Genomic DNA, 27,181 nt, shown 5'->3' with positions numbered 1-27,181 from the left:
TAACATACACAATTATGTCACGATTGCATGCACCCTAAGGATGAAGACTAGTACAGTTTGAAGTGTTTGGAACTCCAAAGTGATTATACGTCCATGCCTATCCTGACCACAGAACCAGACTAACTTGTTTTATCCAGTGATTTGTTTTGTCTATACCAGTGGTCTGCAACCTGCGGCTCTCCAGATGTTCATGGACTACAATCCCCATCAGCCCCTGCCAGCATGGCCAACTGGCCATGTTGGCAGGGGCTGATGAGATTTGTAGTCCATGAACATCTGAAGAGCCGCAGGTTGCAGACCCCTGGTCTATACCGATAGATCTTTTGTGCACTAAGAGCTCATGGCCCAGAACATAATATGAAGGCATCTGATATAGCAACTAAAGCTAAGCAAGACTTTGTAATGGCTGTTCCTAGGAGGGAGACTTGCAAGGAATCCCAAGTTCCCCTCCTCCAGTTCCCAAAAAGAAAGTCCAGTTACAAACTTATTGAATAAATATGTACAGATATATGGCCAATCAGCATCACAAAAGGCACAGGAAGTGAGGGGGTGTTGCCAACCTCCAATTTCAACTGATCTCTGGACTACTGACATCAGTTCTCCTGGAGGAAATGGCTGGTTTTGAGAGTGGCTCCCCACTGAGGTCCCTCCCCTTCCTAAATCCCGCCCACTCCAGGCTCCATCCCTACAATTTTCAGGAGTTTCCTAACCTGGAGTTGGCAACCACAGGATCTATGGCAAGAGGGTCCACGGGCTTTGCTAGAGCACTGAGTAAGACCTGTGTTCCCACCTGCCTTTCCCATACTGCACTGCTGTCCTCTGCTCAGCTCACCAGGCCAGAAGACAAAAAGAGTGAGCCATTATTGAAATAGATTATGATAGATATGGTTGCCAGCTCTTGTAAAATGAAGCCAGAGTAATTATTTCCTGCTCCTTCAATACTGCACGCACTTTTCTCTTGAAACCGTCAGGGGAAACAATGTACTTGAAGTTCACCCATGTGGTCCCACCCAAACCAACAGATGGCAGCGACAAACATAAGACCAAAGCATTTGACCATCTTTCCACTCTGGGACAATCTGATTTTATAAAGCTGTGCCGCGAACTTGCCTTTCAAAGACTCTATAAAGATTCTTCTCAACCAATTATCACAATTCTCAAAAAATCATGGGTGAATGCATGCATCAACACGAACACACACGAAGCTGGTTTATATCAAGTCAGAGTGTTGGGTAATCCATTTTAGGACAACCCAGTTCTTTGTGAACACCATTCCTGATTATCCAAATACTCTGGGTATCTCTGCATTACTCATGTACCATTATATCATTCCTGTATAAGGGGCATTACAACAGAACATGAAGAACAGACTCTTCACACCCAATTCCCCATCATGAAAGAACATGTACCTGTGGAATTGGGTGTGAAGAGTCTGTTCTTCATGTTCTGTTGTAATGCCCCCTATACAACAGGCCTAGGAGCAAATATTTAGAGCCCTTACTGATGAGTCAAATATTTAGAGCCCTTACTGATGGGTCAGCAGTTTCTCTGAAGACCATCAGTAGCAATTTTAAATATTTTTTCTAGGCTCATTAGTAAGGACAGAACAGGAAGGCTCCAGATGCCACACCTACCCCATCATGAAAGAACATGTACCTGTGGAATTGGGTGTGAAGAGTCTGTTCTTCATGTTCTGTTGTATTGCCCCCTATACAACAGGCCTAGGAGCAAATATTTAGAGCCCTTACTGATGAGTCAAATATTTAGAGCCCTTACTGATGGGTCAGCAAGCTCTCCAAGACCCATCAGTAAAGGCTCTAAATATTTTCTCCTAGGCCTGTTGTATAGGGGGCAATACAACAGAACATGAAGAACAGACTCTTCACACCCAATTCCCCATCATGAAAGAACATGTACCTGTGGAATTGGGTGTGAAGAGTCTGTCTTTCCACTTGTTGTAATGCCTCTATACAACAACAGGCCTAGGAGCAAATATTTAGAGCCTACTGATGAGTCAAATATTTAGAGCTCCCATTGATAGAAATAGAAATACATCTGAGACAGGCTCTAACATTTTTCTCTCTAGTTGTATAGTACATAATAGAATGATAAGAATAGACTTTCAACAACCCACCCCTATCATGAAAGAACATGTACTCATTCAGCTCATAGCCTTGTTGTATTGCCCCCCATACAACAACAGGCCTAGAGCAACACATTTAGAGCTCCCATTGATGAGTCAATATTTAGGTTCCTACTGATGGGTCAGCAAGCTCTCCAAGACCCATCAGTAAGGGCTCTAAATATTTTCTCCTAGGCCTGTTGTATAGGGGGCAATACAACAGAACATGAAGAACAGACTCTTCACACCCAATTCCCCATCATGAAAGAACATGTACCTGTGGAATTGGGTGTGAAGAGTCTGTTCTTCATGTTCTGTTGTATTTCCCCCTATACAACAAGCCTAGGAGCAAATATTTAGAGCCCTTACTGATGGGTCTTGGAGAGCTTAATGACACTCAATTCATTATATTTCTCTTGAACTGTGACCATAAGGAGAATCTGGAGCCTGTAGCAATTTTTTTACATTTCGTCATTGACAAACGTGCATAAAAGGGTTTATTGTATTTAATTATTGTGTGACTATGCCAATAAAGGTCGATTGCCGGATATCATTCCTGACCAAAAAAGTTCACTGTGATACCATTCTTTTGACATATTTTCCTAGGATCGGTTCGATAATCCACTATTCTAAATAGGTTCTTCTGAAATTGGAAATCATAAAGAAGGTAGAAGCTCCATTAAAGTATAACGCGTTACGCGTGCCCAAGAGAGGAAATGACTGGTAGTCTCAGAAGATATCACTACAAATTATCTTTTTAACACATAACATTTGCAATTCTGTAAACATTATGAACTTATACTGTATGTGCATATGTGTATCATTCATGATATAAAAGAAAACCAAGGTTTGGCTATTCCCTTGTCTGATCACCTGGAATAGATTACTACTCATCAAAGGCGATCAGCTGGAATGCTGTTTACAAGCTTAATGCATCATGTCAAGAAACCGAAGCAGAACCGAAACAGAGACGGGCAATACAAATCCTGTCCCTTTGGGGAAATTATAGAGGAAAACACAAGACTACAGAATATCTTTCTGACCTCTTCACTTTCTGTTCAGTCTTTACAAGCTGTTTGGTTGTCGCCTCACCATTCTGCTGCTTTGAGAAAGGAACCGGCAGGAACCGTCTAACATCAGGTTCAGTTTGCTTGGAAAAAGCTATGGTTCTTCTCACCATCATGTCATCTTTCCCAGGATTTCTAACTCCCATTTTGTCACCTCTTGGATCATTCTTGCACTCATCGTGAACTTCTGATTTCCCATGGTCATCTTCACATGTTACAGTGGCACTTACAGACACAGGGGAAGGTGTTCCACGGAAAGGTTGAGTTACGCAAGTCAACGGGGAACTTCTGCTAAGGCAATTGGAGGTACCGTTACTGGAAAAAAGGTCACTGGAGGTCACTGATGAAAACATCTCAGCTATGTAAGCACAGTGATTGCAGCCCCACGTAATGAGCTGAAGGCACACGAGACACTGGGTTGGGTCCAGTGATCTGCAGATGCAAGGGGCTGAAGATTTTCCCCACATACCCCTCCTTGCAACAAACCTTTCTGGTTCTGGACAAGTTCAATAACTGTGTGGATCAGGTGGCTACTGTGGAAAGATGGCAAAATCACCCTCTGCTTCCTTTTCCATCAGCTCATCTCTACTGACAGAAAAGGTGATTTGAAGAAGAAGGAGAAGGAGAAGAAGAGGAGGAGTAGTTTGGATTTATATCCCCCCTTTCTCTCCTTCAGGAGACTCAAAGGGGCTTACAATCTCCTTGTCCTTCCCCCCTCACAACAAACACCCTGTGAGATAGGGGCTGAGAGAGCTCCAAAAAGCTGTGACTAGCCCAAGGTCACCCAGCTGACATGTGTGGGAGTGCACAGGATAATCTGAATTCCCCAGATAAGCCTCCACAGCTCAGGCGGCAGAGCGGGGAATCAAACTCGGTTCCTCCAGATTAGAATGAAACTGCTCTTAACCACAATGCCACTGCTGCTCCTTTGGTCTCTTTGTCCCTCCCAATTGCAGCCTCCTGACTCACATGGCGATTCAACTTTCCCTAGGTCTATTTCAGGGAGGGGTACATGAGAAAGATCTGCAATCCTTGCATCCATAAATATTATTCCGTCCAACGTGTGAGGAACCCGGTTGTAGAAACGCTTCGTAATTGTTTTAAAAAATGGTTACGAAGAAGCAAAATCAGATCACGCAAATTAAAAGTTTACATGCAAGACTTGGCAAGAAGCAATTAGTGATCGTCACAGAATTCCCCCAGGATGACAAAACGCTGGAAGTTCTCTAAGCTTCTTCCAGCAAATACAGCCTGAAATGGTCATTCCTGAGCTGCTATATCCAAAGGACAATCCTAAGCCAAACAAAACTAATATTTCCTCATCTGTCTTGCATTCTAAATATTTAATCACTGGCCATTTACGCAGGCAATGCTTATCTTGCGGCTCTTTGCCTCACAGTGGGCTTTCCCCACATTTTTTTTTGTTTAAACAGGGGATTCTCCTCCTACAAAGTATTCCCAGCCGAGCCAATCCTCCATTTTGCCCGTCCCCCCATTTCCTTGGTTTATCCATGCATTCTCCAACTGGGGTGGATGTCTGATGCCTTTTTCTGGGGTGCTGTCTTTGGTCTACCACAGTGATTCCCAAAGTGGGCGCCACCACCCCCTGGTGGATGCTGCAGCGATCCAGGGGGGCTGTGATGGCAACAGGTAGAAACATTAACACATATATCTTTCTGTTTAATTGCTATTAAAATTAAAAAAAATTAATTTCCAGGGGGTGCTAAGTAATATTTTTTCTGGAAAGGGGGCGGTAGGCCAAATAAGTTTGGGAACCACTGGCCTAGCAGTTAGGTTCATAGACCATGTAAGTATCAGGTCAGTTTCAAGGGACTATTGCTCAAGCAATAGACCCTCAGCATGGAAACAAATTTTTAAAAATCCAGCCCTTCAATCCTTCTGAAGTGGTGCCTGGAAGGAAGGGAGGAACTGCTACTGTGTGGGCGAGGAAAGGCGGGACGAGCCAGAAAATCCAAAGAAAGCGAAATACATGTTGATTCCCTTCACTCTCTCTGCGAAAGGAGAGGAAAAATCACTCTTTCGGAGGTTTCAGAAACTGCGGAGATTCTCTGATCTGAGGCGTGGTGAGTTCAGGAGGGGGAAAACGTGTGTGCATCCAAGAATCAAACCTGAAGGTAATGAACGCTCAATGTGAAGAAGACACAAGTGCATACATGGCAACTGTCATGGGTAGCTTTTAATTAATCAGAAACGTTTCTTTTTTGGTTAAAAAGTGGAATATTACTGCACAGACAGCATGCAAAGGAAGCACATAGCCTGTATCAATAATAAGATGCTCATAACTCTTGGCTTCCTATTTCTGACCTTTCTGGTTTGTGCGAACTCTTCCAAAGATCAGTGTGTCCTTGCTGTTTCAATGAATGATAACCAGCTACTAAAACAGGAGGATAAGACGTGTGAACAGGACTAGTACGTTTCTGAAACGTTCCAAATCTCCTAGCCAGCATGTCATCTCTCTCAATATCTGGGAAGCTACCATCCAACTCTTCGTCACTGCTTTCACGCCATTCATTCAAACTGCTGGATGTTTGCTTCTGGGAACCGGCACAAACATCTGAGATGGGTGAATTATCTGCATCCGTATTGGACCATGTGATTTTGCTAACGGTAAAGGATGGAAGGAGGAGAAAAAGGAAGAAAGGTAATGAAAACCACATGGAAGGGCTAAGAAAGGTCTGTGATCTGCTCATCTTTTCTTTCAGACTTAATGCCGGAGCTTCTTAATAGTAGAACAAACATAGACTTCTTGCTACAATAATGGGCTGATAGGATATATTCTGGACCTTGTGTTTGGATTCATAGAAAACGGAAGCACTTTTACATGACAGAAACAAACAGCAGCCCACTTTTAATCTGCAGGCTTCACAAGATTCCAGAGAAAGGAACAGCAACGTTGTCTTGAAGCAAAGACAAATGCCATGTTGTAGTGTCTGATGTTCACTGAACACTATGCTATCATTTCAGGAGTAATGGAACATTTTTTAAAAATTGAACCAAATGTCAACAGAAGTAATTTTAATCTAAGGCTTTAAGAAAGTCCCAGTAAACATTGATTAGGATATTTTCAGGGGATTTGGCTACATCCCCATCGCTGGTTAAGATCCATTAATGGCGTTTATTGCCTTGTTTATCAGGGAAGATAAATCCAGTTGCTTGTTTGCTCTTCCATTCATTGGTATACTTAGCTTTTTTACAGTACATCAAAGGAAACTTGTAAACTATATCTGTTGAACAGTAAGCATGGAAAAAAGCATTTCAAACAATGGGGTTTCACAAGCCAACAGTGTTTGTGTGGTCTCTACCATGTTCCCCTATAGTGGTAAGTTTCTTGGCCTGGATTATAAGTAGGAGATGGACCCAGAATGGACAGAAGATCTATCCACATATAACACTGCCCAAGCAGAGGCGGAGTACTCATGGGGGCACATGGGGTCATATGTCCCTGGGTGCATGCCAGCTGGCTACATGGGGGGGAATCCAGAGCAAGTGTTGCCCCGGGCGCCATTTCTCCCCCCCTGCGCCTCTGTGTCCAAGGAACTCCTCTCAATAAATTAGAAGGCTGTAAATCACTGGATGGGATCTACCACCATCCACTTTACTCAAATCAGTATACTAACCAAGGTTCAATGGGCCACGTTTCTACCCCAACCACCAAATAAGTTATCTTTTCAGAACTAGATACCTGGCATCAAAGTGTGGTCTACGTGTTTCATCATTGCCAGTGGACTCAACATGGCTCCCAGAGCATGAAGTCTCAAGAGTGTCAGCTCTTTCCCTATTGGCTTCCTCTTCAAGGTCATCTTTAGTCGCCGCACTAGCAATGGAAACTTTCTCCTGCTCCTGATGGTCAATTTCTGTCACAGGCCCAAAATGCACAACCCTCTGCCTGGGGCTGGTGGCCTTCTTGCACATTCTTGCTTTGTGGCCTGCAAAATCATTATGGCTGGCAGCCTCCACTGACTTTTCAGAGGATAGAAAATAATCTTGAGTGTCCATCAGATCCTCATCACTAACAAGCAAGGTGGAAACAAAAAGGGCAGATCAAAAGCAGCCATTAAGCAACTTACCTGACAAAAGATCTAACAGAACGACAGCTCTTACGCATGACACCATGTTTTGATGCTCAAGAAAGTAAACCAAACCAAGCAGTTCTACAAAACTGTAAACACTGATTCGACGCCATGTTTGGAGAACAGCAAACCAAACCATATGGGCTTGGTGCCAAGTGATGGCATAATGTCTCTGGCACAAATCTGGGCCGTTCGACTTGGAAGTGGCTCCAGCCATTTTATTTTATGCGCCGACAATCTTTTGCTAGATTGTGCCTCCAGTCTCTGCACAGAAGATAGAGAACTATCGTCTAGCCTCGATTACTCAGACACGTTCCCATGAAATGCTGGGGAGAACAAGGCCTATTGAAACAGTGGTTTCCTGCCCAGGAGTGCCAAGAAAAGAAAAGCCTGAAATGGAAAACTTGAATCTGACATGATAAGAAGGAAAAAAGTGTTTCATTTCAAGCTTCAAATCATATGCCTGATAAGGGAGATTCCTGGTTCCTGAACATATGTGATCAAATGAAAGACACACACACAAAAAAAGCCATGAAGCTATTCTTAGCTTGATGAAAAACGAAAACAACCACACCTCCCTTGGTTAGTTATAGACAGACCCCCATCTCACAATCATCCAGGAAGCAGAATGAGCATCCGCAGATGACTAATAATTAGACAATGGAATTCTTTTTAAAAGTCAGCAGGATTAATAGTGGTTTTTACTACATAACCCGCAGCCTGCTGAATGTAACATTTACGCACGTGGACTGAATACTACCGAAACCTAACTTTGGTATATGGAAAGTGAAACAACACCTCTTAATGCTGCTACTACAAATGCAAAAAGGTTTTAGGAACAAGAAAATGCTCTCTCCTCCCGTTATGAAAACATTACCTGGTCTTTCCTGAAACTTTCAGCCGATCCCACGTCTCCTTGTCCTCTTGTGTTATAGAACCTTTTGTAAGTATTGACAAGTCTAGTTGAGAGAGGGTAACCTGGGATCTCTGTTGAGACCGGTCCTTCACTTGAACACTCTGATGTTCCGCTGCACCTTTTGCCTTAGGCTCATCAACCTGAGGCTGCAGGAAAGGTCTCTCTTCATGCAACGCCATGGGCTTTGAGGAAGCCTTGTTCCCGCTAATGTAATGTGGAGTCCAGATTCAGCGACAGGAGGACAGTTTTGGAGAAGCAGAGAATGAAATGTGTCGTGCCAAAAACGAAGTCCAACATACAAAACACAAATGAAATGGTAATTGAGATGGAGAGAAAGAGACCACGTGGGAGGGGGGAGGCGGGGGTTGGAAGCATGGATCTATTACTGGCGTTTTAGTAGAACCCGGTAGAATCTATGTTTACTGCCAACTATGTTTACTGCCAACTAGTAATGACACCACAGTTTTGGGGATCCTTGAGCAAACCAACCTCAATTTTAGGGGATTTGATTGTAGGTGCCATCTATTATGCTGATTTAGTGTGCTGCGTTTTAATGGGGTGGGGTTTATTATATAGAGCCAAATTAATTATTATTTAACTGATTTTAGTCTTGATTCTATTGTGCTCTATTTATGCTTGTTGTTCACTGCCCTGAGCCCTCCGGGGGAGGGCGGTGTATGTATGTATGTATGTATGTATGTATGTATGTATGTATGTATGTATGTATGTATGTATGTATGTATGTATGTATGTATGTATGTATGTATGTATGTATGTATGTAAGTAAGTAAGTAAGTAAGTAAGTAAGTAAGTAAGTAAGTAAGTAAATAAATTCCTTTATCTCGAAGTGGAATAAAAACTAAGAACGCTCACCTATTCCCTGTAATTTTCTTTGGGTGAGCCACACCAACGGGAAAGAACAGCATGGCTGGCAAAGGGGACCCTTTTCCTGGCTTGAGGGCCCTGGCAAATGCTAGGCCTCGCCCTTCTCTACAGCCAGTCCCGTTCTCAACAGACAATCTACTCACTATTAGCCCACACAAAGTAAACCCATTGAAGCATTTCTGCAACAATGTTGACCTTATTAACAATCTCTCATTTTGATAATTATGAGGTCCACTTCCCAAACTACAGTGAATTTGAGTTTGTCTTCCATCACGTATACAACCCCTGCAAAGCTCCACATTTCCTGAATCTTGTTATGTTCTACAGATTCCATTCCAAGACATTACTCATAAGTCAGACTGGAGACTTCAAATCCTGATGGCCATTATTGTCGCCACTCAGAAAGCCCTACTCCATATGTCCAAAAGCAGATGAAACCAGCCGATACTTCAAAAGACCTTTTGAGCTCTCTAGGAGAGAGATTCATCCATACAGATGTAATTAATATTACCAGAACAGAAGACAATATGTCCTACTAACTATGTCTTACAGAACAAACAAGCAAAATCTATAATTTTTATGCCCTGTAAAAAGGTTAACGTTATACTTATTGGTAAGTATTGCGAGGGGTGTTTGGGGAAGGACACAGATTGGCAGCATACATAAAAAGACCACTGGGATAGTCAAACTTACTCAAACTGATCCTTGATTTCCTAAAGTACTGCCAATCAAACTCTAATTCTAGCACCAAGTAACCTTGTTATTGCTCTGATCAAAACTGCATTCATCTTCACAATTTAAGAACTTTTATTCAAGTCTGGGAAGGTACATATAGGTGGTTTTCATGCTGCCACTACAACTCTCAAAAGGAAGCACTGGAAGCAGTACATGCAAACTTAGGTGCCCAGTTTGTTCATCAGCCCTACCAGTATGATGCATCTATGTCAAGGGTCGGCAACCTGCGGCTCTGGAGCCGCATGCGGCTCTTTTGTCCTTTTACTGTGGCTCCACAATGGCGACGCCTTCCTCGTCTGGCATCTGGGAAGGAGAGGAAAGGATGCCGGGGGGAGGAAAGAAGGAAGGAGGGGTGGGGAAGGGGGCGCACTCGCCACATCCCAAATGCAACTTGCCATCGTTGCCGTCACCGCCGCTGTCTATCCCGCCCGCTTGGCTGAAGGCAGGGCTTGGGGAGGCGGGGCCAAATGGCTCTTGGGGTGCTAAAGGTTGCCGACCCCTGGTCTATGCCAACCCTACAATTCAATCTGAGCTGCATCCACATGGAATGAGGTGTTGCTTTACTGTTGTGCTGTAGCCCTCGTTGGCGACAGGACTGCCTTGTCTATACAAGAAAATGCAATTGCAAATGATTTCTAGTGCACATGGTAGTACTATATCGAAGGATTGATGGATGGAGGCCTGCAGCGCTATCTCAATATGTTGGGGTTTAGCATAAATTTTGTACAGCTCATTGAGAAAAACTAAACTGTACAAGAACTGGCTTTTCAGAGGTTCAAATAAAAGATTTACCAAGTCCTCAATTATATGTAGTAGATAACCTCAGGGTACAAGTCCTGCTGACATAGACCTGCCTGTTTCCTACAACTCCTACAATTCTCCGCAGTCTGTATCTTGTGAAGAACTCTCGTTTTTACAACAGGGCCATGAAACACTGTCCTTTATCTAATCTATCCCACGTTTGTCCAAAACAGCTCCCTTTCTTCCCTATCGTAAAAGTCAAACAGCTCTGAATCAGAAGCTTTTCTTTCCAACACAAGAGGGGAGCTTATCACATACGAGCCATGGAAGTTTGACATGCCCATGTATTATAACGTACCCTAAACTGGTTTCTTGCCTGATCTGAATTAGCCTCAACATACTGTCATTTACTTTTCTTAAACCTGAAGTCTCCCAGAGAAACAAATCCCTGACAATTCAACAAATCCAACCGCAACAAAAAATCAGCATGGGCATATTCTGACGGTCAGATACACCTGCAAATTCAACTTCCAATACGCAGGAAAGAAAACTCATTCACTTTTTCTCAACTAGTTTAAATGTTCAGGATGAATCAAAGACAGAAAAAGCACACCTTGCCGTTTCCTGCTTCGTCTTCTGCTTCTTTCCTTCTTCCAGTTTACCTGGCTCTTTCTTTGGATAGGGTCCCAGCAGACTCAGGCTAAAAGGCAACGTATGTTTGGGTTGATTTAGTTTTGCTCTCCGCACAGCAAAATCGTCCTTCTCTAGATCAGGGATTCTCTCCTCTTGTTCATCTTCAGAGCCAGGATCCTTTCGTTGATAGCACAAGATAAAGGGGTTCTCTTTGCGGAGGATAATGTCTGGAGTTGGGTCACCTGTCTCACACACGTGCGTTTGACTGATACATAGCAAAATCAAATAGAAAACCCAGATGTGGCACAGAGAACAACACACCTCTCCACGCATCAAAAACAGCCAACCAAATGTGCTCATGCGTGCTGTTAGTTTTAAAGGAAGCCTTCATCCTTTAGCAGTCCATGCCCAAGGAGCCAGAATTCCATGCATGAAACAGCGGGTAATGCTGAGTCTTTAATTTTTATTGCAACACATGTAGAGTGCCAGGCAGTGCTGACTTAAAAGAGATCTCCTTTGCTTTCAAATACTTAAACTGTTTGGGTTTTTTTAATCAGAGGCCCGCACGGGCCAAAAACAGCACCCCAAGCATAGTAAAAACACCGTTCCTGGGGCACAGTTTGCACGGCTGCCAACTCCAGAATGAGGCAGCACCGTACACCACCCCCAACTGGTGGGGAAACCAATAGCACCGGGCTGGAGGCGCCACTTTTAGGCACCTTTGGTTTTTAAAAAACCTACCTTCTCTCCCTGCGCAGCTCCTCAGGGACGAGGAGACACGCCCACATTGCCCTCCAGCCCCCAGGGCGTCACCCTGGCTGCAGGGGCGTGTCCCCTCAGCTAGGTTTTTAAAAACAGGAGGCACCTCCATGTGGAGGCGCCTCTGTGGGCTGCGGCAGCTCTGGGGCCACCCGCACGGAAGCCTGGGCTCCACCGGCATCATGAATGCCGGTGTGCAGCCGCTTCACTGGCCTATGCGGGACGGGCCAGAAAGAACCTAAACAGCTTCCAGCTAGAACTCATCGTCTTTCTAGGACCATGGTGGCGAACCTTTGGCACTCCAGATGTTATAGACTACAATTCCCATCAGCCCCTGCCAGCATGGCCAATTGGCCATGCTGGCAGGGGCTGATGGGAATTGTAGTCCATAACATCTGGAGTGCCAAAGGTTCGCCACCACTGTTCTAGGATCTATAGTATAGTGAGACAAATTTATTGTGTAGTTCATAAAGGTAGGAACATGGCATCATCTTTGGCAAAGTCAGAATGCACCCACCTCTGTCCAAGTTTTTAGGCTATGGTCACGCTGACAACCAGCACAGAAAATGACAAATGCAATAATCAACAGTTTGTTTATCTATCTATCTATCTATCTATCTATCTATCTATCTATCTATCTATCTATCTATCTATCTATCTATCTATCTATCTATCTATCCATCTATCCATCTATCCATCTATCCATCTATCCATCTATCCATCCATCCATCCATCCATCCATCCATCCATCCATCCATCCATCCATCCATCCATCCATCCATCCATCCATCCATCCATCCATCCATCCATCCATCCATCCATCCATCCATCCATCCATCCATCCATCCATCCATCCATCCATCTATCAGATTTTAAACCGCCCATCCCCGAAGGGCTCTGTGCAGCAGGCCGGCAACAACAATAACATTAAAAACATTAAACACAAAAACAACATTTTACACAATAATAACTAAGTTAATTTAAAACAATTTACAACATCTATAAAACCATAAAAACCAATGAGTTACCAATGAGCCAGACTTGAGAGCGGAAAAGGCTTCCCTTGATTTAGAATGGCTGCAGAGTGAAGGCTGCCTAATATTTCCTGTTGCCACAGCAGCGTTTGCGGGACTCCTCTTTACAAAGGGGTCGAAATCGACTCCCTTTTGGAATACGAACACCCAGTATCCTGAACAAGCACGAACCAAACCACCCAAGGCCACTTTCTACAAGAGGTGCAGAAATTCAATACGACGGTTCTTTTACGCAACAGAAGGATCTCCATCTGTCCAGAAACAGTACTGACAAGGAACGTGTCACTGCTGGCACTCCTTTCACTGTATAAGCAACAGAATTATTAGGATACTCTAGGAAAACGGGCACGGAACTCTCAGCTGCCACAATTCTTATGGTGTTCAGGAGTCTGGCAGCATAACCCAAGAATATGACATTGAAACACACACTGTGAATTTTATTTTCAACTGTCATATTTTGGCAGGAGCTTTGAAAGCAGAAGCACAATTTTTTTTCAAAATGTAATCTGGCGCTGTTTCTTCCCTTCTCTTTGTAAACTGACATAGGGATGCCAGATGTGGAAGCTGCGATGTTCAAAAAGTGGCAAAGGAAGCAGCGGAGCGAAGGCTGAATTTCTTCGTGACGTCTGAAGGTGAATTTGGGGGTCGCCCCATTTTGAATTCCTCCATTAGGCAATAGAGTACAGCTTTGAAATTAAAAAAAAAGTCAGGGGGACTGATTTTATGTCAACAAAGGAGCAGCTTCAAATTCAGACACAAGATCCTGACCGGTTTGGCACACGTGAGCAACTGGGCTGGAGAATATGGCGTAAAGGAGGAAGATTTGGTTGCATTCCTTCTCTTAAGAGTTTCCACTGTAGGCAAATTTCTTCTTTATACACAGAAGCCATAACAACTGTATGCAAGGAGAATTCTTTCTCAAAAGCAATGGCAAATAATTGTTATTCCATTAGAGAGAGGTGTGTTGACCTGGTGAGAGTGTTGGGCCGGGATCCAGAGACCCGTGTTCGAACTGTTGCTCTACTGCACAGGTGTCAAACACGCGGCCCTCCAGATGTTATGGACTACAGTTCCCATCACCCCCTGCCATGCTGGGGTCCATAACATCTGGAGGGCCGCGAGTTTGACACCTATGCTCTACTGTAACTCTTTCTCTCAGTCTACACTGCTTAACGGGGTGTTAATTGTCCGGATAAAATAGAGGGGGGGGGGGGGATAGCAAACAGAAAATACTTCTGAGGACAACAGAGGAGGAAAGAACTGCTTACAGTGGAAGATGATGCCCAATGTTATTTGGCCCAACGGCACTACAAGGAGTTCTAGTAAAGAAAACACAAGGAGTTGTGTAGAGAAGAGGACTTCAGAATTGCCCTTCCTTGGCTGAACAATTGACTTGCCCGTATCTGTTTGCAGCTTGGAAAGGAAAATCTGAAGTTGCAAGATCGGAGCTACGGCCTGAAGCCATTATCTTCCTCCAACAAACACGTGGTGAAGGACATTCTGCCCAATGCAACTCTCTTGGTCAAGTCATTTACCGAGGACCTTAAATTCAAATTCCAGATTCTGAACTGATGAACAGGCGTTATATTGGCATATACTATACACACATGTCCATTTTTAATTATCATACTGGTGGACATCCAAGATTTGTACTTTGTTGCTTTGCCATAGTGTGGGTTTAGGAGACAACTTCTGGTTACACAGAAGATTTTGCTCCACAAAAGAAAAGCAACATGGAAGAGACGTCAAGTCTCTTGACAACAAGAGGTGTCAGAAGAACCATCAACCACTCACATACCTTGATCTATGCGTATCTGGGACAGCCTTGCATATCTTCCCTATGATGAAGCCTTGTGAATTCTAGATGCCCGGCCAGCTCAGGCAAATTCCAAATCCACAAGCTCTTTCTTTTTTTCTCTTTTTTTTTTTGCTGTCAAGCCTTCTCATAGCCATATGAGAAGGCTATGGTCACACAGCCATTTTTTTAAATCCTTATGTCTGTTACCACCATATTGTTGGAACTGACCCTGAGCCAAGGATAATTTTACCTGAAGATTCAAGGGGTTTTGGGGGGTTAGGAACAGTGGTGGGATTCAAATAATTTAACAACTGGTTGTTTACAAGCACCATTTTAACAACCGGTTCTGCCGAAGTGGTGCGAACCGGCTGAATCCCACCACTGGTTGGGAACCATGAGTACTGCAACTAAACCCCTCCAATGATGTTGGTTCCACTGGAGCGGCTGCTTGCTGTGAGCTGCATCTCAATAGAATGAAGACTCAACTTATCATCAGATACTATGCAAAGGTCGCACTACTTCATCCGGGGATAAGGCGGCCTATAAGTTTAATAAAATAAAATAAAATAAATAAATAATCCAAGTCTGAACAGAAAGCCTTCTATGGGGAATTCTGCCATATCCTTTTTGGAAGTTATTTTGTTGTCTTCAGGCTACTCCAGACTGCAAGTGATCTGTCAACATGCACGGCGTGGGCACACAATCAAGCTGAGTTTGTAAAATAGCAGAAATCATAAGAACGAACTACCACATTATCCAATCCTGCTCCAAGCCAGAAGCTTTTTCCAGGAGATACTATATTGTGTCTCTCGGTATGTGTGAACATCACTTGGGTGAAACAAGCAAGAAATGTATTTTCTAGCAACTCTACATGCTACCCAAAATGTAGCTTTGCAGGTTTGCACATAGAAAAATCTATGTGTTGCCAGTTTCAAACAAAATGGCGATTACATGTACCAAGAAGCACAAAGAGAGCCATCATGGTGTAGCGGTTAAGAACTGCAGACTGTAATCTGGAGAACTGGTTTTGATTCCCCACTCCTCCACATGAAGCCTGCTGGGTGCAGTCACAGTTCTCTCAGAACGCTTTCAGCCCCACCAACCTCACAAGGTGACTGTTGTGGGGAAGGGAAGGGACTGTAAACTGTTTGAGACTCCACAAAGATAGAGAAAAGCAGGGTATAAAAAACCAAGTCTTCTTCTTCAAAGCACACTCTCCAAGTATGCGAGAAGAGGGTCAGAAACCTAAACCTGAAAAAGGTGTGGATCTTCCCTGTACCAACACACATGGATCCTCTAACACAGAGGTGTCCAACTCTGGCGCTTCAGATGTTCATGGACTACAATCCTCATCAGCCCCTGCTGGCATGGCCAATTGTGCTTATAATCAAGGAGGACAGCGCTCTGCAATTAGTTTATTCTTATGCTTCTCGAAACAAGCATAAGAATAAACCAATTGCAGAGCGCTGTCCTCCTTGATTATAAGCACTATTGAACTTTTGAAAAGCCTTGACCTGCCTTTAACAGCCTTGAAGTATAACGAGGCCAGTTTCTTATCTAGAATCTGGCTAGCTGTTAACCTTGTATTAAGATTATACTGCTGTGCCGTTCTAAACTGTATACAAAAAGTTTTTTTTCATTACTCCAGTGGGAGAGATGTAATAATTTTTCCAAAACATCTTGTTATTGTGTTGTAAAATTATTTTGGTTGCTTATAAGTAAATTGCTACTCCAGCGGGAGACAAAAATTTTGAAGTAATTATTGTAGCCTGGTTGGTACAAGTTTTCTTCTTTTCACTTTGGTTGTGTACCTTCCCCTTTTGCATAGCATGGCCAATTGGCCATGCTGTCTTCAGGACTAATTGGCCATGCCAGCAGGGGCTGATGGGAATTGTAGTCCATGAACATCTGAAGCGCCAGAGTTGGACACCCCTGCCCTAACAGATAATCTAGGGTCGTTTCCCCACTTACCATCGACCACCCGTTGCTGCGCGCTACTCTCAGCGCGCGTCATTTCTGGCGCGCTCCCGGGCTTCCCCATGACCCGCGCTCTGCGCAGGGTCATCAAAAGGCGCCGCTTTGAGGAGCGCCAGGAATGACGCGCACTGAGGGGGCGCGAGAGCAGCAGCATCGGGGCGGCTGCGTTGTCGCCGCCCTTGTAGTGGGGAGTGCCGCGGGACCCTGCGCTACTTGGCGAGAGTAGCGCGCAGCAGTTGGTAAGTGGGGAAGCGACCTTTATCACAGTGTACTGCAGATGGAAAACTGATACCCAGAAAGGTCGTCTGCTTTGCCAACAATAATGCCATTATGTGCTTCCTATTTTGACATTTCTTGCTTTCAATTTGACATTTTTAAATGCAACTGCTTGTCCTGCCCCATCCACTTAATACAAATCTAAGCACACAGTTCAGCCAGTCGAAGAAAAAATGGAAGATTTAGAAACTGCCACACGGACACAGGAATGAGCGCAATGTTTTTGCCCCAGCCGAGAACTATTACCATGTAATTACCAGTTACAACAAATGTATTGAACACTACAGGAGTTTGCAATGCACAGCTGCCAAGCATCAGTTAGTTTCTTCTAGTGCAACAAATTACGAGAGAACAAACGGTTTTTTTAATTAGGCTGATTTTTTTGTGTGTTACTGGAAATGACGCAAAGGCAAACCGAGAAAAAAACCACAAGGCACGCTTAAAAACGAGGCACATGCGCACAGAAAGTCCCACAGCGTGGGGCTGACCTGCTGCCGTAGCGTTGTGCCGCTGGCACAATTTTAATACCGGCCTGTTCAAGCCGTCTTAACTTTCCGAGCTCTTGGGGATCTTTCTCAGAGTTTCTGGGCCCGGCCGTTTTGTTTGCGGAATGAGCCGGAGACAAAGTGAAAGAGTCTGTGGCAGCTAAGCTTCGGTCGGTCTGAACAGGGGCGCCTCCATCGCTCAGGGATTCCTCTTCAGATTGGGCCAGCTGTTCGCTTTGTTCTTCTTCTATCGTTTCAGGATGGCTCTTGCTATCAAGTTACACACCGGCAGATTACTCCACAGCCCCTCCCTCTTTCTTATCTGCCACTACTACTTGAGGCAAAGCAAACCCAGGCAATTTTCTCCAGCAATGAATTAAAAAGAGCCCCCCCACCCCCCGCAATAGAAAACAGCACAAAACAGGAAAGATGCCCCTGCTTCGATCCTGAAGAGATTCAGCCACGATTCTTTTACTTGGAAACACATTATACATTTTTTTAAAAAAGAAAAGAAAATGTGAATACTTTACACGAAGCTTTCCCAGGCACACGACTGAGTCCTGGTTCGGACATTCTGAAACAGTCTGCTCAGAAGATGCAGCGGCACAGGGGGAGCAACGCCTGACCCAGGACGACCCAGTTGACCGACGCCGATTCCCAGCAGTGACTCGCAACAACACAGCAGTCAAGAAGTGGGGCTGCTGTGCCCATGCATATCACTGCTAGGAAGCGGGCACATTCCCAAGTCAGCTGTTGCTTCTTCCACTGCTGTTCTTCTTCTTCTTATTATTATTATTATTATTATTTATACAGCATCATCAAGCTACACAGCACAGAAACCGAGTCTAGGTCTCTATTGTTTTGAACAGTGGAAGACACCAAGGCAAAGAGGGGAGGGAGCCAAGGGGAACTGGAGGCGGGGGGAGAAATTGGATGAAAATACCAGAGGGGGTAGCTATGTTAGCCTTCAGGAACAAAACAAAACAGGAGTCCTTCAAGACTAACACAATTTATTCCAGCAGATGTTTTTGTGAGTCTGAGCTCACTTTAACACGGGGGTGCCAACTCTGGCGTTTCAGATGTTCACGGACTACAATTCCCAATTGGCCATGCCAGAAGGGCTGATGGGAATTGTAGTCCAGGAACATTTGAAGTGGCAGAGTTGGACATCCCTGCTTTAACAGATCCCCGGAGGTGTACATCCACTGGGTCAATTATACTCGCAAAAGAAAGAACAGGGGTGCGGAGAGACATTACAAAGAAACTGGTTGTGGTGGGTTTTCCGGGCTGTGTGGCCGTGGTCTGGTGAATCTTGCCTGCGCCTGTGGCTGGCATCTTCAGAGGTGTATCACAGAGGGAAGTCTGTTACACACAGAGGGAAGTCTGTTACACACAGTGTAACACCCTCTGTGATACGCCTCTGAAGATGCCAGCCACAGATGCAGGCGAAACGTTAGGAACAAGATCCACCAGACCATGGCCACACAGCCCGGAAAACCCACCAGAACCAGTTGAATCCGGCCGTGAAAGCCTTCAGCAATACATTACAAAGACAGGCCAGTTTCAAACAAGATGAACAAGAACTGTTATCAGTTCATTCCCAGTAAAACACGATTCGAGGGGCACCCCAACGCCCGACAAAATCCATTTCCACACAAGCTCTTGGGAGTTAGAGCTCAGCCTCTCAGATGCATCTGACGACATGAGACAGAGCCGTAACAGCTCATGCTGAGCAACCGCAGTACCAAATGTTGTGGTTTCACCAAAAGGTGAATGTCCAGGGTTGATGCCCCCACTCTCCGCACTCGCCTCGGGGGACTGCAAGCCCCACTGAACGTGCCCTGCGCCAGCAAGCCCCAATGCTGGGCAAGTTGTCTGTTAGGTCACAGTGGGGCATGGCCTTGACGGAACCCTCTCAGCATCCCACCCAGCAGCAGAAGCCAACCCACCTAAGTTCTACCGGAGATGACGCTGGCACTGAGACCCAGCGGAGCTCTGACTATGGGTCAGGGAGAGCAGGCAGCACTGAGATTTGGCGGGGCAGCCGGTACTGTCCAAGTGGAAGGGCCAGAGAGCTCATCAAGGCACGAATCCATTGGCCCAGGGGTGTGTCATTTCCCAGGACTGGGCTGGAGAGGGAGGATTGGCTGAGGGTTGGCCCTACCTTGGAGAAGCATTTAAAAGGAGTGCCCAAGAGCAGCCTGGAAGGAAGAGTCAGGTCCATTCCCCAGCAGGTGGGAACAGGTAATTGGCAGAGTGGAGGGTTGACATTGGAGGAAGAGAAATCCCTTTTTTTTTGCATTATTCTAAGGCTCTGTCCTGGGACGTTTGCCCAACTGGAATGGCAGGTAGCCCTGGACTCCAGTGGAACCTGACAGTGGATTTGGGGGGTGGGGGCTGAATGGACAGAAAGCTGGGTAGCAGTATCCATGAGGACCACCTGACAGAGGTTTTAAAGCAGCAGGGCTCACTCCATGGCTCACAGAAAGCCTCCCAAAAGAGCCACGTTGACTTCCGTCCCTGGCATGAGGTCACACTTCAGAGAGACTTGCAGTTTACCAGTTCCTTTGGCGGTGGCTGTTTCAAGGTGGAGCCACCTGTTCAACGCAACCACCACCAGGCAAGGACTTTGCCTACTTTGCTAAAACATGGGGCAGGTGCCACACTGGCCAACAGTGCTCAGAAGAGACACAGATCATGTGTCAAAGAGCCACAATATTGCTGTTATAAAGCATCTGAACCAGGACTCTGGATTCAAGAAGGGTGTTATGACCTTAGCATAAACCAGTTGGCCATGCTGGCAGGGGCTGATGGGAATTGTAGTCCATAACATCTGGAGTGCCAAAGGTTCGCCACCATGGGCATAAACTAATGCCTTGCTAAAAACAAGGGTTCCGAGAACCCGAAATATATGATAAACCTTATTCTCAGGGCAGAGTTACCCCCATGGGGGAGAAGAGAAATGCGCTGTATGCAGCTCAGTGACACCATACGCTGAGAATAGCACAGTCATCCACACCACATTCTTCCTAAGGCCATAGTCATTTGCGTATTATTTTCCAGTTAACCAACCAAGAGGAGAAATATCGGCTTGCTCTAAACGAGAGATGTACTTGGTTCAGATTAGATAGCTCCGTCTCAGAGGATCTGATCAGGAAGACCCAGGCCAAAGCCTTACCTGAAAGGTCTCTCTCCTCCTAGAGGAGAAGTAGCCGTGCTCCAGCTCTTCCTAAACTCCTCTCGTTCGGCTTTCTTCTTCCTAAGAGGAGCCGGTATATAGGCAGTCTGGTTACTCTTGTTGGGGAGGTATTGGTTAAAAGGCACAACTGATTTGGGTTCACCATAGGAGGTCCGCCGGGCAGACATATCGTCTTTTTTCATGTCTGGAATCTTTCGATGTGGCAGGTCAGATTCAGAGTCGCTTCCTCTCCCTGTTTTTTGTTTTTTTTAAAGAAAACAAGAATGGGCAAGTTTAAATATTTAATCAAAGCATTCCAGAACAAGAACTGCAACAATTGAGTTTTGGCTTATGGGTTCAGAGCGCTAAGCCAATTGAATAAAATACCTCTTTTTGGCACCTTCCGCACTTGCAGAATAATGCACTTTCAATCCACTTTCACAATTGCTTGCAAGTGGATCTTGCTATTCCGCACAGTAAATTACAGCTGGAAAAGTGCACGAAAAGTGGATCGAAAGTGCATTATTCTGCATGTGCAGAAGGGGCCTTTGCCTGTCCTTAATCTACTGTCCTTTAACTTAATTTGGTTCCTATTTATTATTAAAGCAGAGGGAAAATATTTTGTAACAGTGGAGTCTACCACAAACATTATTACAATCAACATTTTTTTTTCTTTTTTAAACTAGTAGTGGCTCACATCATAATTGATAGGAGCAGAGTTTCTACCGGTCAGCCCCATTCCCTTTGCTACTACTACTGGGATGGGAAGATTGAAGCACATCAGCTTAAGAATTGGCCACTCCACTGCGTCTCCTTCTCAAGACAAGTACAGCACTCCCACAAGGATAGCACAGCAAGGCCTGAAATTTATCACAAAAGGGAGATTACCCCTAACATACAATTTTTAAAAAGAAGAAGAAGAAGAGTTTGGATTTATATCCCCCCTTTCTCTCCTGTAGGAGACTCAAAGGGGCTTACAATCTCCTTGCCCTTCCCCCCTCACAACAAACACCCCGTGAGGTAGGTGGGGCTGAGAGAGCTCCAAGAAGCTGTGACTAGCCCAAGGTCACCCAGCTGGCGTGTGTGGGAGCGTACAGGCTAATCTGAATTCCCCAGATAAGCCTCCACAACTCAAGTGGCAGAGCTGGGAATCAAACCCGGTTCCTCCAGATCAGAATACACCTGCTCTTAGCCACTATGCCACTGCTGCTGCCAGTGTCTGTATCTAGAAGACCACAAACGAATGTCACAGCAATGACTTCAGTTGGAGGGGGAGCTAAATCATCATTGTATGCTATTTTACCCTGGTTTTACATTCACTCAGCATTTCCATTTTCCGCTTTGCACTGCCTTCTATTGACAGACAAGGTGTAGTCAAAAAAGCAGAAAGAACTTGATCATAACTAATAGAAGAAAACTCTGTATCTTGAAGTTTAAAAACACAGACTCTGTGCTTTTGTTACTGCAAGTAATACCAAATATGAAGGGGAAGGCTCCTTAGCATCCATGGGACTTTGCTGTCTCCCTACTGTCGCTACAGTAAGTTGTTTCCTACAAACTCATGCCCTAGCAATGGGGAGGGGGTGTCAGTGGAGCCCCAAAAGCAGTGGGGAAGGTAAATTGGACATCTGCAGCAGGAAGAGGGACCCTCCCCAATCAGCCACCTTCTTCCACAGGAAGCATAGATGGTCAGTGGAAAGAAGTCAGCATTTGTTAATTCTGCTGTGCAATGGACAGTGTGTTACACTTGGGCCTTTTCCGCATGCAGTTGTTCACATATTTTCCCAGCAGTCAAAACTTGTGTCATGGAAATGTTTTCTGCTAAACCATTTGGTATACCTCTATTACCCCCATGGCTACTGCTAAAAACATTATTTCTAATGGTGGTGGGATGTCACCCGTGACACAGAAGAAAACCCCTCTCCTTCAGCTGTTTCTCCTTCCCTTTGTTTTCAAAAGGACTATTCTTTTATGTTCTCTGTGGCATTAGTGATGCAATATAAGGGCACAGACGCAAGCCAGGTCGACTGTATCAGCTCTGCCAACTTCACTCTGACTGAGCAATGTCACATTGAAGCGAAGATATGTGCTTGCAGTTAAAAGCAAGTGAAATTGACAAGGGAAGTTGCTTTTGCAGGAGGAAACACAATATAGGGCTTTACTGCAGCCGTCCCTTGTCAATTTCACTCTGCAACAGCAACTCCCTTTGTTAGTTAAATTTTATTACAGCCAATAGACCCGTGTACACAAAACAAACCATATATTTAAAAAATCCCCGAATAAGACAGTCTTAGGCTCATTCCGCACATGCAAAATAATGCACTTTCAAACTGCTTTCAGTGCTCTTTGAAGCTGTGCGGAATAGCAAAATTCACTTGCAAGCAGTTGTGAAAGTGGTTTGAAAACGCATTATTCTGCGTGTGCGGAAGGGGCCTTACTATCTAAAATAGTTATTGTTCTTCAAGTTTAAAATACAGATTTGGGGGTTCTCTTATTTTTAAATCTAAAAACTTCTGCAAACTTTCACTCATTCCTAACGGTGCATCTTGGCCTTAAAATTACATCGCTCATTTAGCAAAGCTGATATAATTGCTTGCCTTGTGTCTGTGCTTTTATATTACACCACTAATGTGATAGAGAAAAAATATTTTAAAATTCTTTTCAAAAATAGAGGAGGAGGGGGAAATGGCTGAAGGGGAGGCTGGACATCTGCATGGCCATGTGGATAATTGCCAAGGTGTTTGGTGAGGTGAAAAAATAAAGACTGTTTCAGCATGATCACATGCTGAAGGGAAGTCACGAGAAAAAGGCCTCGGAGAGTGGAAAATTCAAATTTAAACTCCCATTCCACTACACAACTCACTTGTGCCACTGAGTCTCAGCCTAATGTACACTGCAGGGTAGCAGGGAGGATAATAATGTCACCCGGAGCTTCCTGAGGAACGGCGGCATACACACACGACTGTACATCAGGCATGCCACAACTGGAACATGCTGAACATTATCATTATAGGTAGTGGTAGAACCCTGTTGCGGGAGCATTAAATCTAATCCCCCCCAGAGCAGAATTTGAGATCAGTGGGGGAAAAATCTACTTTTAAAATTACTCAAGAGTCAGGTTTGAAAGATTAAAAAACAAGAAGAAAAAACAAGAAACAACTGTGGTCATACTCTGAGTGTGCAATCTTAAGCAGAGTTACATCCCTCTAAATCAGGGGTCTGCAACCTGCGGCTCTCCAGATGTTCATGGACTACAATTCCCATCAGCCCCTGCCACGATGGTCAGTTGGCCATGGTGGCAGGGGCTGATGGGATTTGTAGTCCATGAACATCTGGAGAGCCGCAGGTTGCAGACCCTTGTTCTAAAGCCACTGAAATCAGTGGAATTAGAAATACACAACTCTTCTTAGGACTGCACTTTGACAAGGTAAAGGCAAAAGCAAAGGTAATCCCCTGACCCATGGAGTGACGTCACATCATAACATTTGCTCGGCAGACTATGTTTATGGAATGGTTTGTCATTGCCTTCCCCAGTCGTCTACACTTTACCCCCAGCAAAACTGACAAACAATACTTTTTTTCCAACAATCTGTTCTTCGGGGATGGGGCGGTATATTAAGTTAAATAAGTAAGTAAGTAAGTAAGTAAGTAAGTAAGTAAGTAAGTAAGTAAGTAAGTAAGTAAGTAAGTAAGTAAATAAGTAAGTAAGTAAGTAAGTAAGTAAGTAAGTGAATGAATGAATGAATATAATAATAATAATAATAATAATAATAATAATAATAATAATAATAATAATAATAATATTAATATTAATATTAATATTAATATTAATATTAATATTAATATTAATATTAATATTAATATTAATAATAATAATAATAATAATAATAATAATAATAATAATAATAATAATAATAATAATAATAATAATAATAATAATAATAATAATAATAGTGAGGCGATACATTTTACAACAGTGCTATTTTTCTACACTGTGGATTCAAGATGCTGTCAGTTCCCAGGATCTACTTTTTTTCCATTCTAGCATTCTGCACCCCACGCAATATTTTGATCAACCTCAGTTTCTCATCGTGTCGGGTCCTACCTCCTTCCGTTAACATAACTGATGTCTGTCCAACATCATCTTACACTCCAGAGCAAAGAAACATTCATAAACTAGTCAGCTATGATGTAAGCCTTCCCAAACAGTGAGTGAAGGAAGACTTCAAATACAAAGAGGGCCACTTTACATCAAGAACTCACAAGTCATAAATCAGAATTCAAGACAAGATTCTCTCTCTCTCCCCCCCCCCCTTTGTGGGATTCGAAAGGCACACCATGTTTCCCAAACTGAAAACAGCCTTTCAAGTGGCAAATGAGCAGTCCTTGGAGCTCTCTCCACCTGAAAAAGGTGTGCATCACAGCAGGAGCCCCAGAAACCACTGCTTACCATCACTACTTCCCCTCAGCACCACATCTGGAGACGGTGTCTGCTGGGAGCGAGAGCCAAAGGAATCCAGACTGTCAAAAGAATCATCTCTGCAATGGCGAGGGGGAGAAAGAGAATCACTCCGTTCCGTGTCCCAACAGTCTACATAGCCACTGTCACGGATGTTGCGTTTGGGGCTCTCGACATCCTCAGTCTCCTGATGGGAAAAAGGAAAACAAAAAAAGGCATTTTTAAAAGGCTGCTTTCTGCATTGAATGCCCACATACCTATGGGCAGAGATAGACCACAGCTTTTTAAAAAGAATTCACTCCCCATAAAACAATCTCTCTCCGGTGATCCTAATGCATCTCTGGTCAAATAGGTTTTGCAGGTTTTTGAAAACACTACCAAAACCTGTACAACCTAGCGCCCGAAGCAGACAATGGCTTTTGAAGAGCAGAAGGCTGTTTGAAAGAGCAACTGGTATCCCCAACACGCCCACTCAGACCACTTACTAAACAGGTTTCAGCAGTTTCAAAAACCTGCTTAATCAGAGGTGGAAGCAGGACCAAAAAAGTGAACAGACACACAAAGGATTGCTCTCTCAAACCACTTCCAACCCTTTAGAAAAAGAAACTGCTATCTAGCTTAGCAAGGAAAATAGTAGGACACATGTACTACATAACAGGTGAAGATGCTCTCATCATTTTCAGACTCAAAAAAACTGCATCCCTTCTCCCTATAAAAAGAATGCTAGATATGAACAGACTTATGTAAAATAACGAAGGATTAACTCGTTAACAAAAGTTTTTAAACAGAAGTTTTAACAAAAGTTTTACACACATACACCCACACCCTACACACCCACACACACACACCCACACACACCCACACCCACACCCACACACACACACACACACAATTTACCCATTTACCCAGATAGCTGTAACAGAGAAGAAGCCAGGTTTACATATTCTACTGAAGAGTAGTTGTTTTAATCTGCGGGATCTTAAGATGACCAACTCACTTAAATTATGCCATCAGATTTTTCAGGGTACAACCTACTTCAATGAGATGCCAGTTTATGTGTGAGCCCAAAAAGTTTTAATCAAAAAAAAATTCAACCTGAAATGCTGCCGCTTCTTCATTGTCCATATCAAACAAGGGAAAAAATTTCAGGGCCACGTTAACAGGCCAAGTGGGACATCTTCATAAGGGATGGATCTCTTCGGCTTAGCTATTATATCCGGCTGGGACCCCGGAGGAGGTCATTCGCTCCGCCGACTATCCAAACAACGCAGCAGCAGCCGTGCGCTCTCTCCAGCAGCTCTCCTTCTACCTTGAGGAGAAATTCCTGTTCTGAAAGAGGCGATGCCTTTCTTCCCAAAGCAATCCACTCCACAGTGAGGGGGGGAGAAAATAAAATATGCAAAACGCTTTTCCTGATGCCTCCAAAGAATTCAGCCTCGCTCTTTCTGCTGGTTGCCAGCTCTTGGCTCTAGGGGATGGGAAAGCACTTGTAGCTGACCCACATGTTCAGAGCACGGAGAACAATGGTCGTCTTTGACAGCCCCGGTGATTATAAATTCTTTCCAGTGCGAGCCGCACATACTAAAACATTGAGAGCCCCGACAGAGGGAAAAGGTCGGCAGAAGCCATCCTCGGCTTTGTGATATTAGAATGTTACCCCCTTGTTTTTTAAGACGGTGTCTTATCAGTCCGCCACAACACCGGGCCAAGACAAATAGAAATAAGTGCCTGTGCTCAAAGGCAAATTTTTATCAAGTTTTTTTTAAAGGCAGGCTTCAAACTTGAGCCAAAAGGAAAAATGGGGCATAAATAAAACAAACAAACAAATGGCTCAGTGGAATGGTAGGATCCACTCCATTTAGTATCACACTTAAAGGCAGAATTTTGACAAACCAGGGGTGAGAAATGTTTCCCGGGATTGTTTCAAAACAGGATGGTCAACAGGATAACACACACCTTCCATGGAAGATGATGAGTTAATCACCCAGGTGGTGTCCTACTCATAAGGAGGTCATGCTTTTCAAG

At 44.2% G+C, this 27,181-nt stretch overlaps 1 protein-coding gene across 1 annotated transcript in view; it reads right to left on the bottom strand.

The window, feature by feature from the left end:
* Positions 1 to 27,181, bottom strand: part of LIMCH1 (LIM and calponin homology domains 1) — a 231,448-nt gene that overhangs the window by 49,739 nt on the left and 154,528 nt on the right. The window contains exons 7-14 of the mRNA XM_048509079.1: positions 25,148 to 25,343; positions 20,698 to 20,950; positions 17,523 to 17,789; positions 11,171 to 11,455; positions 8,158 to 8,400; positions 6,893 to 7,219; positions 5,515 to 5,811; positions 3,166 to 3,477 (exon numbers count right to left, since the gene is read on the bottom strand). Of these exons, the coding sequence (XP_048365036.1) occupies positions 3,166 to 3,477; positions 5,515 to 5,811; positions 6,893 to 7,219; positions 8,158 to 8,400; positions 11,171 to 11,455; positions 17,523 to 17,789; positions 20,698 to 20,950; positions 25,148 to 25,343 (2,180 nt within the window). The remainder of the gene's footprint in view (positions 1 to 3,165; positions 3,478 to 5,514; positions 5,812 to 6,892; positions 7,220 to 8,157; positions 8,401 to 11,170; positions 11,456 to 17,522; positions 17,790 to 20,697; positions 20,951 to 25,147; positions 25,344 to 27,181) is intronic.

Source organism: Sphaerodactylus townsendi, linkage group LG10 (genome assembly GCF_021028975.2).
Source record: "Sphaerodactylus townsendi isolate TG3544 linkage group LG10, MPM_Stown_v2.3, whole genome shotgun sequence".
Taxonomy (NCBI): domain Eukaryota; kingdom Metazoa; phylum Chordata; class Lepidosauria; order Squamata; family Sphaerodactylidae; genus Sphaerodactylus; species Sphaerodactylus townsendi.
The sequence above is the reverse complement of the archived record's forward strand: the minus strand, read 5'-3'. Positions and strand labels throughout refer to the sequence as shown.